We start from the raw sequence: 18,994 nt of genomic DNA on the forward strand, positions 1-18,994 counted from the left end.
ATCAAGCTATCGACGTAAAACTCTTTGTCTCTGCCTTTTTTCAGGCCGCAGCTGTTTGAGATGGATGCCGTTCTGCGTGGTGATCTACGAGCTCGCTGTTCACTGTGACCTACATACACAGAGGGCTTCTTGCAAAACAAGATACCCACTCTGTGAAAAAAGAGAAGAAAAAGAAAGGTGACATCTACCGCTGACATGATTAAGCGGGCGGTGGCATGAAAGCAAAGCAGATTCTGGAGCTAAATCAAAAGGCACAAGATGTCTTGCAAGCTTTTGAAAGCTGGGCAAATGATTTTTCAGGTCACATCTTATTGTTTTTAAATAGGTATGTAGCAGATGTTAAAATAGCCCAAATCCCTTGTGGTTTCGCGTGAAGCTAAAAATGGGTCTGGAGCTGGTCTTGCTGCCACTGGGAATTAGTCCCTGAAACACTGGAAGTGGAACATCCTGCTCTCATTGTCATGAAAATATGAGACGTAAATGATCAGCGTTCCTTTCACCTGCCTCTCAGGAAGTCGGTGTAACCGTGGGGAAGCTGTTGCGCGCAGGAAATACTTCTGTAGGAAATTGGATGTTACAGAAGAGCACAAGAGGAAGCAGCTGTGCCTTGTGCAGATTGCTCTGTGCTCTCTTAGTGTGGCACAAATCATTTGTTACGTTCCCCCTTTCATGAATAACAAAGACCGAGCGCCGGCTCTGACATTTTCTGCACGATGTTACGTCCTCTCCACCTGTTGATCTTTTTGGCTCCCCCTCGTTGCTCTGTTGCCATAGAAACCCTCGGAGAGGAACGAGGGCACCGAAAATGAAACTGGGCCTCGTAGTAGGAGGCAACACCGGACATGTATCAGCGCTCTCCTCCCACTGGCTTTGTCAAACGCTTTTAGAAGCCACGATAATGAGATTCTGTTGGAGCAGCTCCGGACCATCTGAACACACACCTACAAAGCACGCTTGAATCATGACAGGGGGAGAGAGGAGGATGACAGGGAGGATGATCTGAAGTGACAGTACCAAATATGATTCAGTGGAGTCTGGTCTTCAGCCGGCTTTGGCTGACGTTACAAAGGAAGTGAGGAAGCCCGACTGTTCAGTTTCTACAAATAAGAACAGAGTTAAATATTTAAAAAACATAGGAAGAGAGTGGCATTGTTCCTCAAAGAAAAAATCTACTGTTTCATATCGTGTTTTTTTAACTAGTACAAGTCCATGCCACAGTGTTGTTTGCTCTGTTTGTGCAGCTGATATACTTAGAAGTAAAAAAAAAAAAAAAAAAGATTTAGCAATTCTGATTCCATTATTGATATCATTGGGTTCTCATTGGCTCTGCTTTGAGAGCAGCCACCATCATTAAGAATTAAGTCCTTACTCAAAAAAGTAATTATTACCCCAAATTTTTTCTTAAAAGTAATGCAGTAGATTACTTAGAAAAAAGCAATTTATAATACTACTCGTTACATTACTTTTGCGTTGATCCATAAAATATATAAACCTTTAGGCTACAGGCCCACACATCGATACAAGTCACTATACTAAGTATGATCCTTCTCTTAGTATCTCTTATCTCTTAGATGATAACCATTAGGGTCTGGCTGCTGGGCTGGGGTCAGCATTTACACGGCTTTAACAACATCCTGGGCTCTTGGCTAGCTTAGTATTAGCACGCTATTTAGCTAGCTTAGCCTTAGCATGCTTTCTGTGCAAGTGCTTGAAAAGACCAGAAGTTGTGTTAGCAGCAAAATGCAGTTGTTTCTGACCTGGTTGCAGTTTCTACTTTACCATTGTCCTCTTATGTGCAATAAAAGTAAAAGTAGTGTCCAGAACTACGCTGTAGACTGTGCCACTGTTTTCCTCCTCCAGCACACAAGGTGAAATCAGTTGATTGTAGGAGTACAAGTGGAATTGACAAACAGGATCATAGGCAAGCTGTCACGGCCGGGATGGCCGGTCTGTTTGCAGAGCAGACTCAAAAGCAGACACGGGAAAGAGAAAACTAAGGTATAACAAAAAGCGAGCTGTTTATTTGGCTGATAGGGGGAAGAGAAGGGGGAAAAAAACACAAAACAAAGGCAAGATGAACTGGGATAAAACTAAAATAGAAACTAAACTAAACAAAAAAAAACAAGACTTGAGGCAGAGAAAACAGAAACATGAAAAACCATGAGACAAGACATGAAGCAATACAGATGACCTGACACTGAACAGAGGGAGACAGAGGATTTAAATACACAGAAGGGTAATGAGGGAAGTGGAAACACCTGGGGAAACACAGCTGACACGAATTAACAGGTCACCACAGGGAAAACAAAAGTAAACACTCTGAGCATGGAAACAAGACTTTCAATATAAAACAGGAAACATGTTGAGACATGAACTGGCACACGAGAGACAGAGGGAGTGAGCGAGAGAGGAGGAGGGACACAGAGGAGAGAGACACAAGGGTAGCCTACATAGGCAAGGAGATAACACGTGATAAACAGCAAAAGACTCATAAAAAAAGAGACGATGGATGATAACATAAACTAGACTAAACTTCAACTAAGACGAACTAATAATAACCCCAGAACAACACTATCTCATAAGTAATCAAAAATACAAAATGCTGAGAATGCCAGACAGGAATGTGAAGTCATTTTTTCATAAGAAGTAGCTGAATAATGTTGGAAGAATCAGTTCAGGACATTTTTTGAAGTTTTCACATGTAGCAGACACGAGGGATTCATCTGCTCCAGACGTGTTGTCATTGCAGTATTCAGTTTTATGATGCTGGTAGGCAAGAGGCACAACACAAGGCCCATGTGCTGTCTGTGATGTTTAGCGGATAATCATCTGCACCGTATTCTCACATGGGTGCATTCAGACGTCACACAGGATCTCATCACACGGGGGAAGCTGGCAGGTTAAAGACCGTTTAATGTCACAGCAGAAATGTTTGCAGCTGAACGTCTTTAAACTGTCACAGGAGTCTCGTCTTATTTACTTTATGATGGATTGTGCATTTAAAAACTACGTGAGGATACATGTGCTTCTTTTCGGTTCAATAAATGTTGCAAACAAACAAGTAACAAGTTGTTCTGCTTGTTTCACTATTTCATGAAATGTTGCAAGCATACACACAAAAGGCCAGCCTGATAGGTGTGCGTAAGCACCCTGCTGATGAACAGCGATTGACTGCTGATCAGTGACGTTTGATGTGAGCGGAGCAGATGTTAGAGGCGGATGAATCAGCAGGAGACGAAGCTCCAGACTGGATCAATTCCTCCTGGCAGAGAGCTTCATCCACCAACACCCTCCTCCTCCACCCCCTACAGCTCACTGGTTACCCAACACTCGATATGAGGCTTCAAATAAACACTCAATTTATTTAGTCAGAAACTGAAAAAACACTCAGGCTCTGTAAACCATATTGTTTCTTGGTACAGGAAGAGGAACACAATACAAAACCATGATTTTTACCAATTTATGCAAAATTAATTATGTAAAAATTTAACATTTTAATCTAAAATGTTACATTTAATGAAATCTGGTCAAATGAAATGTACTCTGCTGGTATACATTCATTTTTTTACAAGGCAAATTTTCCTTAATGATTAATTATCATTAAGGAAACTTTAGTTGCTTCATGTTTATTGAAGGTGAAAAGTCTTTTTTGTGTGTATGTAAGCACTGATTAAACAGCAACAATCACAAATTAAATTGTAGCTGCAAGCAGCGTTGAGAGGGCCCTCGCATCCCAGCGCATTGAGCCACGCCCAGCAGGTGGCGTTAGAGATTACCATCTGATGTAATGTCACACTGATGCATATAATGTGTGGAACCACCAGTTAAAATCTCATCTAGATCAATGAGGATTATAGCCAACGGTGCAAAGTGAGATTACATGTCGAATGATTGAAATTCGCAGTGGCGCCACGGCCACGCCCTATGACGTAAACTCAAAATCTCAGCGATTTAATATGGCCCGGGTGTGTAGTTGATCTTACCAAATAGGAATTTGATCCAATAAAATTCCTAGAAAGAGTTTGCAAAAATACAACACCTGGAAATGGCAAAATCGGCACCAAAATGTCACCTTCAATTCAAAATAGCAGACTTCCTTTTGGGTTTGAGTCTATGGACCGCAAGACTTTTTTGTTTATTTTGCACTTTTCTGTTCATTTTGATGTAATGATGTACCTCATTACATTTTTCATTCATGTACCTCAAACAATGTGTTTGTAGGAATTCATTTAACAACACATAGGTGGCGCTCTAGAGCTATTTTGCCCTGTCCATGTGTGAAAGCATTAAAATCCGTAAATTTCCACCAGACCTGACACGTGTGCAAAATTTCATGAGTTTTTGAGCTTGTTTAGGCTCCCTTGCACACTAGTGCTCGGGCCCTAAGAAAGTAAAATTAAACGTATGAAAGGGTTTTCAGTGAAAAGTGATGGAAGAGGAGAAAATATAAGAAAACTATCCCCCGTGACAAGTCTGTCCACGGTGTATCGCACAGTTCCATCTCCTTGTTGCTATTGTCCTATTGTTCTCAAACATAAGGCCTGGGGTCCAGAATCGCCCAGGCAATGACTCCAATCCGGCCCTCTGGATGGCTTTTGAAAATATGAAAGGAGTTCACCAAATATGAAGGAGTGCACCACTATTTGCAATCCATTTTACACAAAAAGTAATTAAGTCTACAGAAAAGTCCTAAAAAATGTATATTTTAATATTTTATAATTATAGCCCATACTGGGCAATAAACTAGCTTTTTCTGTAATTCTGCACATTTTTCATGTAGTTTCACTGGTTCGGGCTCACTTGCTATCAAAGTCGTCAGTATGTGGCCCACAATGTGAAATAAGTATAGCATCCCTGATTTAGGCACATTGGATCTGTTAGGTTGAGGTTTTGCAGAATCGAGGTTAGAATCAGAGGTGCTGGTCAAAGTCGGAAATAGAAAATTTACAGCGTCATAAATTATAGCTTTCACAGTAACTGTTAAAATAATCAACGCTTCTGTCAAACAGATTGCACAAAGTAGCTGAACACAGTAACTCTGTTATGATGTTTCTGTTATGTTTCACAGGTTTTATATAATAATATGTGAAACACCTCCAAGATTAACAGCCCTGCGATCTTTGGGGGAATTTTAAAGACAAAAAGTTTCTTTATCACTTTTACTTAACAAGAATCCTAGATTGATTACATATTTATTTATGAAATATCAAAACTGTAAATTAGAGCATAAATAACAGCTTAGTCCTAAGATGTATGGTATATAGACTTGTAGTCAAGACCGCCTAAACCAAGACCAAGACAATACCAAGACCAAGACAGACAGAGTCAAGACCAAGACAATGTCGAGACGAGACCAAGATCGAGACCGAGACAAAAAAGTCTTTAAACTGCAGCCAGATGCTGCTTCGTTTACTGGTGTCAGGCATATTTATGTGTTATGCACTTGCACAGCCCTCCTCACCGCTGTCTACTGTCTCACTCACTTACTGAGAGGACAGACGCACACTCCACTTGACCGTCGCATCTCTCACCCTCTCTGTTTTTCACATAATGATATTATCCTATACGCTCGCATATGATTGGCCACAATATGGAGGGATTGGAGCATAGCTGAGCCACTGTGTGAGAGCTGAGCAGCGAAAGGAAATTAAGTGAGGAGCCAGCTCTCGTTCAATGGGAGTCGACTCTTCTGATTCACTACAAAGCACTCTCTAAGCACGGCTCTTAGAGCTGATGCTTTTGCGCATGACACATTATCGAATGTTACGTTGTGTGTCATGGATACTGTTGACTCCAAATCTCCCGACCACTATGTCGATCTGAGACAGCGAGACCAAGACAAGACCAAGACCACGTAAAAGTGGTCTCGAGACCGGTCTCAGGACATCCAACTCTAATGGTATAACTATAGTAATAACAACCAGAAAGCATTTTCTAGGTAATTTAGAAACGGTCATGTGACCTACTGTTAAAAGTGGCTTAAACTAAAATGCGACTACAGTCCAATCATGCTCACATTTACACCTACAGCCAATTTAGCATCACATACATTATTTTTATTAGTAGTAGTAGTAGTAATAACAATAATATGATACTATTATTACTATAATACTATTATCAGTTGGTTACAATGATTTCAGTCTGTTTGAACACTGATTCGGATGCATGTGCTCGAGTCAGAGCTCTCCCTTCCACTACAAAAACAAGTGGAACTTCTTTATTGTCATCTGTGTACTTCCTGATGAATACATTTCTACCACAATCCCCAACAGACATCCAAATTTTCCACAGCGCCTCTCCTATCAACTGAAAGACGGGCCCAGCTGTTAATACGAGCTAATCTCTGTGTCTAGCGCCTCAGGCTGGTGACTGCGCCTCGCTCGTCTCTCTGTCGGAGGTGCTCGACTGGTCCTGAAGGGATTTTTTTTGGATTAAGCTGGCATTTATTGTCTGCAACTGAGAGAAGACGTTCATAACACACACCAGTACACAGACACTTGCCACAGCGTGGTGGCTTGTCTCCCAGCTGGCCTCATTAAATAACATATTGTCATATAAACCTGACTGACAAGTTGTGTTTGAGAAAGAGATGGCAGGAGTCAGTTCTCCATCTGTCACTGAGTCACCATGTTTTGGAAGATAGAGGGCAACAGAGCAGAGGATGATTCGCGCGCTCGCTTTGCTGCCGGTCTCTCTTTGAAGGCATTTGTATGGATCAGAACTCAGGACACATCTCTGCAAGCCCAAACCTATAAACTACCCTAAACCATAGAGGACAAGCAGTTTTCAAATGCATCTTGCTCCATTATTGTCACTGTAAGCGTTAACTGTTTACATGTGGTTATTAACACTATCATTAAAATGTGGCCAAAGTGAGGCTGAAAAACAGTCAGCGTGAAAAGGAAAATAACAAAGATGTCACAGGCAGCTGCTGCAGAAGTAAACAGGCCAGCAGTCACAGTTTCATTTATAAGCTATAAATAGAGTCCAACCCAGCAAATTTATGAACAAATAACAACAGGTTAGATTAAAAAAAGATACATTTTTAATACTGGGTCTGTGTTGATGTCTTAGCCAGGAGTGCAGGGACACTACAGTGGCAGTAACACATCTAAGAACATTTGGGACGGGGGCAGCAGAAAACTGGAAAAGCAAGTGATACTAAAAAACAGCCGGAGGAAGATTTTGAAGCTCAGTAGGTTTTTTGGCAACAGGTCAGTAACATGATTGACTACAAAAATAGCATTCAGAGAGGCAGAGCTTATCAGAAGTAAAGACTGACAGAGCTTCACCAACCTGCAAATGGCTGTGCATACAAATTGTGGACCAATTTCAACATAATGTTTGTTTACTTTAAACAGCATAGACTTTGAATAGCTCATCATCGACAGGGGTGCACATAAGTGGTCCGCAGGTGCGCATTCGCTGTCAAAAGAGAAGACACGCACCAGACAAGAAGTTCCAACGCGCGTTTGCGTACATATAAAAGGCACTGTTTTTGTCTGCTAGAGTGGGATTTTCTCGGCATATTCTGCACCACGTCTCTGTGCGTTCATCATTTGTTTGAAGCCAGCTCACCTCCTGCAACCACTTTTCCGAGAATATGCGCTTCTTTTGTGGTTCGGACTCCTTCTGACATTTCTTTGGAGGTGGAGGAACACCAAAGTAATTGCTTTAAACAAATAGTTTAAAACAAATGTCTGTCCTCCTCCAGAAAATCTTATGTACGCAAACACGCGTTGCAACTTCTTATCTGGTGCGCGTCTTTTATTTTGACAGTGAATGCGCACCTGCGGACGACTTCTGTGCACCCTGTCTATAAAGCATAATATCATCAAAAAGGTCTCAAAATCTGGAGAAATCTCTGTGCGCAATGATGAAAATCTGAGTCTGTCACAGAAATCTGTTGGTTGTTTTTCAAATATCAAAGTAATGCAGAACGATGCTGGTTAGCATGGCTATCATTTGTTTTACCTTTTTTTTTTTTTTTTTTGCATCTTCCATTCATAGAGAGGACAAGAAAGAGAGATGGGCTACAGACTGGTGATTCTGTATATGGAGTCCTAGTGACCACTCAAAGTAAAGTTATGGCTTTGTCTGCATGTATTTAGCTGCTAGAGGTTTTCTTTGCTGCTAGAAAGACTTCATACAGAGCTCTCCTTTCTTGTGCTTTCTCTGTGGTGGGTGGGGGCGCTGTACTGGGCTCTGTGTGTTTCTGATATGGCCATATAAGGAAAACCCCTCCTGCTTACATCATCAAGAAGGAAAAAAAATACAGCAGAAATCATTTATACACTTTAAAACTGGAGTAGCTAGTAGCTTGCAAATAAAAAAAAAAACACACCACAATCATGAAACACATACTCAAACCTTCCACACCCCTGATACAAACTGATACAGACACTGATTATGTTGACAGGAGCAACAACAAGACTAATCATTACAAGCGACAGTAAAATGATGGTGTCACAGTGAGGGTTATAATCGGGGGGAATTAGTGCTGAGTAAGAGCTGCACAGCCATTTTTATATTATACAGCGACTAGCGATGAAACTGGCTGCTGCTCCATTAAATATATAAATAGAAAAGAGGGCAGATGAAACGCAATAGAAAAAAAACCCCACGCAACCACAGGGAGAATTGTAATGACTTTTCTATCCAGGACAGGAGGTGGAAGTTTTGCTGCCAGGCAAAAGAAGAATTAAAGAGCAAATGACACAGACACAAAAGTCCCATTCACGATGAGCGCGCCAGGGGGGCGGCTGCAGATACTCGAGTGGCCAGGGCTGTATGAAAAAGAACAAGAAAAGAAAAGAAATGATTGAGGTTGAACAGCAGTATTATATTTTGCTTGTTGTTAGCTGACCAGTGCGGTGGATGACTTGCTTTAATAATGAATTCTGCGCTGTTCTGTAACCACCAATTGAATTATGAATAACATATTTTCTAACACTTTCAAAAAATTTTAGGGGGGTATGTAAGATTTCTCTACTGCTTAGTGGTGGTTTAATTGAGCTAAATGCTAATATCAGTATATTGATATGTAGTCAGTGACAGTGCTATTTGTTTAATGTTGTTTCTAATCACATTGCTTATGATATTTACCCTGTTTAGCATCCACACAAGAAGCACCTAACAACAACATGGCAACCAGAGGTCACTAAAAGTCAGTGACATTCGATAACTTCAAGCGATGATCGGAGAAATAACCGCTTGGGATGTGGAGTTAACTTCAGGGCAAGCAGTTAAAGTGACTACCAGTGAGAGTGAAGGATACTATTGATTGACATGTGGCTGCTGGCCATAACCAGCTAAGAGGTCGCTGAGGTCTGGACCTCGGTAACCAAGAGAATAAAAATTGGCCCAACTCAATGCCTGATGCTTTGGATCTCTTTTAATTTAAAAGATCTACAGGAATGTCTTTTTCTGTTGGGTTGTTTTGAGTTTTGGGGGGAGATTTCTAGGTTTATAGTTGGGTTTTTTTTTCTTTAATGTAATTATACCAATGATTCTTAAGGTTGGGTTTATGGTTTCTAGTTTCTGTTTAATCTCTAGAGTCTGTACTTAGATTTTTCATTCTTTGCTACTTCAATTAAGTTTCAATTTTATATATAGTGGAATTCACATAAACTGTCACATTTAAGCCACTTTTTATTTGAAGGTAAAGAGCCCACAATATTATATATAGATACCCCAATAATCACACCAACCCCTTTGGGCAAGTATTGGGTGAAACTTTAAGAAACTTCCAAAAGATTCAGGTAACGGCAGCCAACCGCCACAATTGATAAGGGGGTGAGGGGAAAGAGAAGAGAGCAAAGACAGAGATCACAAAAGGTAAACAAGAATATTGGAATATTATATTTTTTAATTCTTCTTTTTTAGTTTAGCCTGGTCTCCCCAGTCTCTTCTGAGATCTTGCCATTGAGACTTTATCTCTGCTGCATGATTCCCCATTTGGTCCTCTGTCTCTTGTGCTTTGTTGTCAGTTTTACTTCTCTTGTCATTGTCTTAATTAGTTTCAGCTGAGCCCTGTTAACCCGGCGTTTCCGCTCTCCTTGATTATCTTCCTTTATCTATTTAAATCCTCAGTTTTCATCTATTCTTTGTTGAGTCGTCCTTTGTCGCTGTTGCCCTCCTTCATGTGCTTGCTCTGTTGTTTTATTTTTTGCCGCTTTTCAGATTACCTCAGTAAAAGTTTATTTTCTGTTTAAGAAATTGGTCTCAAAAGTCTCCATTTGAGCCTGCAGTCTGTACTTTATGACAGTGATTTCTGCCTAGTTAAGACTCCACTCTGCTGTGCCTCTGAGTGGGTTGTGACTGGGGGTCTTGGTTGATCACTCACGAGGAATGATAACTGGTTGGTTTGACTATAATAAAACACTTTTGGTCGTCATTCATTATTAAACTACCAGGTTACAGTCACAATATGACAAAGTGGCAAATAAATTCGAGGGTTACCTAGGCAACCAGAACCTTGACTGCCCAGCAATGTGCACCGCCCCTTTAAATTAACGTGTTACCATGCTAGTAAACCTATCATAGAGGTATTTAATCCTGATGACCCAAAACCTTACAGGCCTGCACATTTAAATGTGATGAAATTCTAAAGTGATTTTATCCAATAGAGGAGATATTTCACTCTGAACCACGTAACTGAACCTGATGGTGGCATTAAAGGAAAAGTCAGAGGGTCAATGGAGCCTGTAGGATCAATCTTCAGGGCACTGTGAATATTTGTGCAAATTTTAACTGCAATACTTCAAACAACCTGAAAACTCACTGGTTTTTGTTTTTTTGACTCAACCTCTGGATACAGCTACCAGTATTTTGGGGCTTCGAGTGTAGACAATGAATATCCAGACATCTAATCTAATATCTGTACAAGACCTTCTGCTCAGCACACCATTCATTGATTACAGCGTGAGTAGATTGAGGTTATGTTTTAAAATAGCTGATAAAACCATCACCGGAGGATAGGCAACAGTTCTGAGACTGTGTGCATTCTGAGCACTGACCAAACAACAGACATACAGATATCTGTCTACAGATCATCCAGTGCAGCAGCTGTAGAGATGGTTCAATCAGCAGTGGACTTTTTGACTCAGGAGATTGAAGTCACCACCTAGAACAACACTACTACTTTCAGTCTGTCTAAAAAAACACATTCGAAACAACCGATGTGATTGAAATCACGGCAGCATGTGCACTTGCTTTTGAGCAGCTCATATCCACCGCATTTGTATTAGGCTTCACTAATCCTCACACCAGCGTCTCCTCGTACTCTTTCCCCAGATCAAAAGAGCAGGTGATGTGTGATATGGAAATGACCAGAGTCTTTGGCCTCAAGCCTTCCTGTTCAAAGGCGGCACATGTATGCCTCGGGACATCTACATGAACACCACCAACACCTCAGTGATAATAGCTCAAAGAAGGCTCTTTTTGCTGAAGGGTAGATACCAAATCAAAGGTATCAGTGGGGGCATAAGCAGCCTGCTAGCATCCCTTCATTCATCTGTACCTAATTAAACAAGCAGCCATGTTTCTCTTTGCTAACAGTTTAGCCGCTTACTAGAATCAGAACCTATTTTTGTCTTTGTCACAAAGAGATTTTGACACATTTCCATTGCACTGCCCGCTGCTTCATTCAAGTTTAGCCTTCACTAAGGTGTAATGAGCATTGAAGCTTCTAGTTTTTGCCAGTGAAGGTTTTAGTAACAGCAACTTCAGCATCCATCTATTCAAAACCTTTTGAGAATATGAGTAGAATCTCTCTTCCAATGAAAGAAAGAAAAACTATTTAATCAGCCTTAAAATTTGTCTTTATTTGTAATTACAGTGAGGCAAAGAAGCTGGACATAAAACAGAAAAAGTTTTAAAAGTAACCATGGACTCCTTTAATGGGAAATTCGACTTTCAACATTGTGGCATCGGCGTGACCTGAGATCTTCACATAACGACTGGTCGGTAAAGCAAAGATTAAAGCCTTGCATCTTGTTCTGCTGATCCTTGTGCCTGGTCTGAACCTGCATTTAAGTGGTACGTGGTGTAATATCCAGTTAGAAATTCGCTGATATTACCCACCAAGAAATCTTATTTATTCAAGCAATTAGAATCGGCAGTCAGCTAACACTAAAGTAGGTTTTTCTGACCATTTCAGTCCCAGTTATGATCATCAGTCAGGGCAGTTCATAGAGACTGTGATGTGATGCACAGGAATGTTAGTTTGCAGTCTTGTATGATTCAGAATCACCAGCTTTGCCATGTGGAAAATCTTCTAAACAAACAACGATTCACTGACAACCACATTCTTTACAATATAAAGAGGATAAGCAAACTTACTGATGCACAGTATACAGCATATATAAATAGAAATGTATTCTTTATGCTTGCTGTCTTCCCGCTGACTAACAAGCCAGGGATATCAAAGAGACCAAAGGCTGGTGATGAGCTCTGAGCTCCGCTTAATTGGATGTAGCTCAGGCTGTATCTGTAGCAGCAGAGTGAATGGTCCTGGGAGACAAGAGCTGACCGCCACACACCCACACACAGACTCCCTTCTCTTCCAATTAAAAAGAACTTCAGGACTTGGTTTTGTTTACTTTCGCAGAGTCCTGTCAGGAGAACGATCTTTTCATTGAAGAGTTGGCACATGCAGCTGGAAAAGAAAATACACTGTCATTAGAACATTAATTTTTCTTCCTGCTCAAAACTTTTTGAAAAAAATGCTGGTGACTCTCGCTGCGTTTGTGTTTTAAAGTCTAATAAACTTAGAAAAATGTAGAAAAAAAAAAACCCCAAAACAAAAAGGAGACACAAATTATACTGTAAGTAATTTTAAATAGTTCATAAGTACAGTTTAAGTGGTGCTTAAATTCAGGTACTTTATGGGAAAAGAGGCACAAATTATACTGTCAGTAATTTTTGTAGCTCCTAAGGAAATTGGCTAAGCGACGGAGTGTGTATGTAAATTTTAAATAGGTATTTTACGGAAAGGAGATACAAATAATATTGTAAGTAATGTTAAGTGGTGTGTGATTCCTGTATTGGAGGGAACATTTCCAGGTCCTGTAAATGCTTTCTACTTTCAGCAGCGTGGGTTATTATGTAGTGGCTTAACCTCGCCTTTTTACATTATTATTATGTGTTGGTGCTGCACAATTCAATTGTCTTCTTATACCGTCTATAAAAATGTGATAGGGATGGTTCTCCCTTTCCTACAAACCACAAACACTGCAGGGCGCCAAGTCCAACACTGTTCAACCATCAACCAGAGCTTGCAAAAAGACTGTGAGGAAAAATGACATTAGGGTGAATTAAGAAAGACTTATTCCAGTAGAATAATTTGTAGAACAAAACAGAATTAACAACAAATCGTTCTTATTAGCTTTGAATACTTTTATTTATACTAGTAAAGTACTGTTTGTACAGTTTAGTTACTTCTTTGGACTTCTTTTGATTTTTGTTTTCTTATGTTCTCTCTAGAGGTAATATCTGAAAATAATCTGTTTGCGCATTAGAAAAGCTTCTGATTCTACATATATTTAGGAGATATTTTTCCTTCTATGAATATGGAAATGTATTTATTTTTCCTGCAACCCCACTGTGTGAATCAGAATCATCTTTATTTGGCCAAGTTTGTGCACAAAAACAAGGAATGTGACCACAATTCACTATACAAACAACTATACAAACTATAAATGCAAAACAGAGTAGTATAACTGCATATGTGCATATGACCTGAATGATATAACAGCGGGTTATTTCACATCGTTCGTCAGAGTGACAGCTGATTATTGCATTTTTATTGCACTGACAGTAACAAAATGAGTTGTCAAGTTCGGAAACTTTGCCTTTACTTACCTGTCTTCCTCTTCCCCACTGTGCAGGTGTCAGCTCTGCTCCACGTGTCTGTTCCTTTATGACACACGGAGCAGAGCAGCAGAGAAGTGCTTTATTTGACTTGTGATATGTCTTCTAGCACAGAAAGACGCTATATGTAACAACCACATTAGTAAAATTGTTACTTGTTATGTTCATACGCTGGTTTTTGAACATTTAGTAAAAGTTTTTGACCAAATGACAGACACAGACTCAGCTGTAGCCAGCATGACGTCACCTACTGACATGAGAAGGCTCGAGATGAGCATTTCCAGCCTTGTCATCTTTGTGAGAAGAGAAACTGCGGGCTCATTGGTCGATCAGAAGTCATGAGCCAATAAGTATAGCTCCTTTCTGAAATATACAACCTGGATCATATATTTAATTGAACCAAAATGAGTGACTGAGCCCATAAACTGACAACATTATGATCTGTAGTGACAGTAGGGAGCAGGTGGAAGACAGCCTGGAGAGGTGGAGGTATGCTCTGGAGAGAGTAGTAGAAACTAGATAGAATACAGACAGGAGGCAGAGCTGAAGGTGTTAAGATTTTCACTGGGACTGACCAGGATGGACAAGATTAGAAGGTACATGGATGTAGTAAGCCAGCATAAGGGTGCAGCTTAGGGTCTCACTCATGTTTCGAGTCTTGCATGCTAAGCTAAGCTAACCTTCCACTGGTTAGATCTGCCCACGAAGCCACAGATGTTAGAAAAGGGTGCAAGAAGCCTGAAGATTTCAACTATGCTTATGTAACAGCACAACAGAGAAAGCATGAGTGGGTAATGAGAGAGAATAATGATTGGCAAATCTTCCAGCTGAGATCTAAAAAGATCATCATCAAAAGACTTGAAACGCCGCTAGTTCTTCGCAGCGCTGACATGCTCATATGAGCTTATTAAGCTGGGGCAGGCCTGCCTGCTGTAGAGGCTAATAACTCATGTGCCATATATCACCTCTCTGAATAGCAGCAAATAAAAATGAATTCTGTGTTTATAATGCCAGGGCTGTAGTTTAGTCTGCAAATTCTGCTATGATCCACTGCTTTAATATGCAGTAGCCGACTGGCTTAGTAACCCATGCAGCAAGCGCTCCGTGAATTTGCTTCATGACGGATGGTTGTTTGGTGCTGTAACAGCCCTACTGTGTTGTAGAGCAAGCTAGCAAATCCATCAGGGTGCACAACAGGCCCTTCAGTAATGAATAAGTGAGCGGCTGAGCGGCTAATAACTCGCAGAAAGGCCAGTGGCAGTAAATTCCATCAGGACAGCTTACAGGCCGCTATCCAGGAAAAAAAAAAGGTACAGGCAAATATTAAACCCAGAGAGTTAAACACGTAGAGGGTTTATTGTCCCCATGTTGCCCACTGATGTGGTTTGCATTAGTCTGCTTTGATTAGAGCAGTATACACACTGCCAGGGAGGTAAGTAACAAAGCAGGATTAGCCGCAGAACTTAAAATATGTCGCAAAATATCCCGAGGCACAACAAAGACTTAAAAGTAAGCACACTGTGCAAGTTTTGTTTCACAGATTCAGCTTTGTGAGCAGCGTCACAGGCTGGAGGTAGAATTTAGATTAAAAGAGGAGGAAAGTGTGGACTTTTCATAGCTTTCTGTCACTGTTTCTCCTTTCTTCATTCTCATTTCTTAAGCTAGGAGTAGGCGGATCGATCCAAATATCGATAGGATCGATACCAATGCTGCTACAGATATCAGATCGATACCAGCGTAGACAAACACCGCTCCTCTCATGCAGGCACACTTTGCTCCGCCCCCTCCTCCATGCCCTGCTGTGCACAGCAGCAACGTGTTGCAGTGAATGAGGAAGTATAGCATTGTGTAGAAGTTCTTTACAGCTGTGAATTAAAACACTGGAAACAGTTATGCGTGTACTGTGGGAACACCATCGACTTGTGCTACTGGTCATTAAAATATGTTCAGATTTGGCAGATTGATGATCATTCATCATCTCATAAATCATGACACACCGCTGTTCCCTACTTAAGCTGCCTTTAAAAGTTAAAAGCATCGGTCTCTGCATTGGTGTTGGCAATATTGGCCCTGTATGCTCGGTATTGGGTCGATACCAAAATTTGCAGTATGGCACAGCACTACCGTAGGCCACTACCTCTTCTCACCATATGACTTGTCCTCCTCCTGCTTTGCCCTGTCTCTTTTCTTCAGCCTCTCCTCCCCCTCTCTCACTCGACCATCTGCGTTTTGACGCATGCACAGAACGTGAGATGCAAACCAGCTTTGTGCTCAGCCAGTCAGGTCATTTACTAAATCTCAATTGACTGCTGCTCCAGTTTCCATGGAGAAGAAACAAGCAACAGGGGAGCGCAAAAATCAATGATTCCCCACTGGGCCCAGCTCGGGTTTTGTGCCGGGCCTGAGCTGTGGCGCATAAGAGGATGTTGTTGTCCTGCACAACAAAACACTGTGCAGAGTGCTCGGGCAGTCGTGCATTCTCCTCTTTGCATTAAATTGTCACCCCACAGTGGGTGTAATGTCCAGCCTCAGCTCGGGTGGTGTGATGACACCGGCGTCTGCGGTTCGTGTGGGCCAGAGTAACAGTTAAGCAGGCTGCGGAGGTAAAAATAAAAAATGCTTTCTATTCTGAGAGTTAAAACCAGGACAGCCAAGGAGACAGTGATCGTGTCCCTTGCTAAACACTCCACTAAATTATTTAGATCCTGCTAGCGCCTGTCTTCTATCGTACATACATGGATACATATGCTTTGTAAGGAAGCACTCAGCATGCAAAGGTGCTAACACGGGGGGGAGGATATGGCTGCCACCTGTTGGTGATTCTGCTGAGGTTCACCCAGTCACCTTGCTGTTTCCCCTCCGTGATGCTGCGGCAGACTCATTTATCCTCTCTGCCGCTGGCGGATGCTCTCTTTCACCCCAGCATGACTCAGAAGCCTGGCTGCCTATTGAGCCTAATGCTGCAGATGCTCAGCTACAGTTCGGTCATTTTAAGCTTCGAAATGAAGCTCGTGTAATCCAGCAGCAGACGCGATTTTTGCGAAAATCAGAAATGTGCCAAACTGAATAAAAGAACGAGGGCTTAGTCAGGAGTACAAAGGTGGAGCTGAAGTGTAGCTTAACATCAAGGAAAAGGAAAATAGAGGAAAATTTCTGTCCTGTTCATTTAAATTCAATTCAGTTTTACTTTTACAGCCCCAAACATAACAACAGTCACCACAAGACACTTTATATTGTAAGGTAAAGACCCTACAATAATACAGAAACACTATGAGCAAGCATTTGGCGACAGTAGGAAGGAAAAACTCCCTTTAAACAGGAAGAAACCTTCAGCAGACCGGGCTCAGGCAGGAGCTGCCATCTGCTTCTGTTAAAGTCTGCTAGCGAACAGCTTGTCACTCATCAAAACTGTCTTCCAGTGGAGTAAAACAACTCTTTAAATATGCCATGTTAACAAAACCTTGCTCCTGACACTTTCTCCAGTGGGCTCTCAGTTTACCTTTGATAAAAGCTCTGTGCTGGTTTAAAAGACAGACGTTAGCATCTTCAGGAATATGTGAAAAAAAAACCCAGCACTTCTCTTATTCATCACCATCCAGATGTAGTTAATGAATTCAGAGTGGCTCTGCATCCCTGGTGTTAATAAATTCACCCATACTTGAGTTTACACCCCAGTGAACGTGCTCACTAGTGTGCAGCAGATAAATTCAATGTTAACTGTAACTTTGCAGTTCACATAAATAACATCAAAATAATGTTTTATAACATATAATAAACTACTTATATACGCTTTCTATATGGTACAGATAAAAACACACACATTTATAGTTTTCGCTTGCATCGCACTGCTGCCGCTCTTCCCTACTGTTGCCACAGCAACGCAGCACTCGTCTCCATGTCTCGGCGATAGCACATGCTTTGATTAAATCACCGTCGGCAAACGGCGGGGAGCACTACAACGCAGTGTACCCTCAGCCTAATCTAGTGTAAAGGCGCACGTAGAAATAACACGGACACATGATGCAGGTTTGTCATTGACGTCATCTTTGGTGAAGCCTCGATTATGATCCTAAAATAGCAGTGAAAGTTCCCACAACCAAAAACTATTATGGGTCTCTGTGATAATAACATAAGTGCACACTAAACCAAACTAAACTACATTTTCCCACCGTGCTTTTACAGAAAGTGACACAACTGGTGCCAGTTTTCTCCACATGACCAACAAAATTGCCAAACTTGCACCGGCTACTCCTTGACCTCCACTTCCTGCTCACTAAGTATGTGAAATCTTCTCCAGCAAAAGCATCGCTTACAGGGACTGCTCACAGTCCATCGTGTGACAACACAGGTAGCAAAAGGTTCAAAAATTAAATACCTCACAGTTGCGTCCAGTGAAGCCCTGGTTACACGTACACGCGTACTCCCAGATGTCCTCTGGCCTGCCTGCCGAGGGGAGGAGGGCCAAGCAGAATCCCCCGTTGAGGCAGGGTCTGCCTTCGCAGGGGTCCGGACGAGGTGTCGCCTGGGTCGGGGTGGGCTCGGCCGGTGCCGGGGTGTCCGGGGCCAGCTGGAACGGAGAGGGAACGGCCCCGATGCTGTTGCTGTTGCTGCCGCTGGTCAGGAGCAGGACGGTGAGAAGCAGGGGGGACGTGAAGCTCCCTGCGTTCTTTGTGGGACGGCAGCAAGGAACTGCCGGCACACTGAACACACTCATCCTCATCCTGATCCTCTTAGTCTGGTTTTCTTTTCTTTTCTTTGTTTGTGGGGGGGGTGGGGGTGCGGGGGAAAAGGTTGTGTGTTTCTTTTGCGTCTTTGCTCAGAGCTGCTGCTCCTGTTGACCGGGCTCAGCAGCAACTGAGAGGTGTATGAGAAATGTGTGTGTGTGTGTGAAAGGAGGAGGAGGCAGGCTGGTTGGATGCTGAGGCTCAGCTGTGCGCGGGTAGAATGACTGAGAGGAGACTGGCTGATGGAGAGAAGGTAGGGATGCGAGAGGAGAAGGGGAGGGCTCTCTGCTTTTTTCTGCCTCCGAGTCACAGTGACGATGATTGCTGACGACACTCTCTCTCTCACACACACAAACACACACACACACCATCCTCCGCTGCCCCCTCCTCCTCCTCCT

General features: G+C 41.9%; 1 protein-coding gene across 1 annotated transcript in view; it reads right to left on the bottom strand.

The window, feature by feature from the left end:
• Positions 1-18,861, bottom strand: part of dner (delta/notch-like EGF repeat containing) — a 77,699-nt gene extending 58,838 nt beyond the window's left edge. Inside the window, exon 1 of the mRNA XM_084950830.1 lies at positions 18,248-18,861. Within this exon, the coding sequence (XP_084806956.1) occupies positions 18,248-18,592 (345 nt within the window). The 5' untranslated portion in view covers positions 18,593-18,861. The remainder of the gene's footprint in view (positions 1-18,247) is intronic.
• Between the last annotated feature and the right edge of the window lie 133 nt (positions 18,862-18,994).

This window comes from Perissodus microlepis, chromosome 14 (genome assembly GCF_051167445.1).
Source record: "Perissodus microlepis isolate ML-2025 ecotype Zambia chromosome 14, ASM5116744v1, whole genome shotgun sequence".
Lineage (NCBI taxonomy): Eukaryota > Metazoa > Chordata > Actinopteri > Cichliformes > Cichlidae > Perissodus > Perissodus microlepis.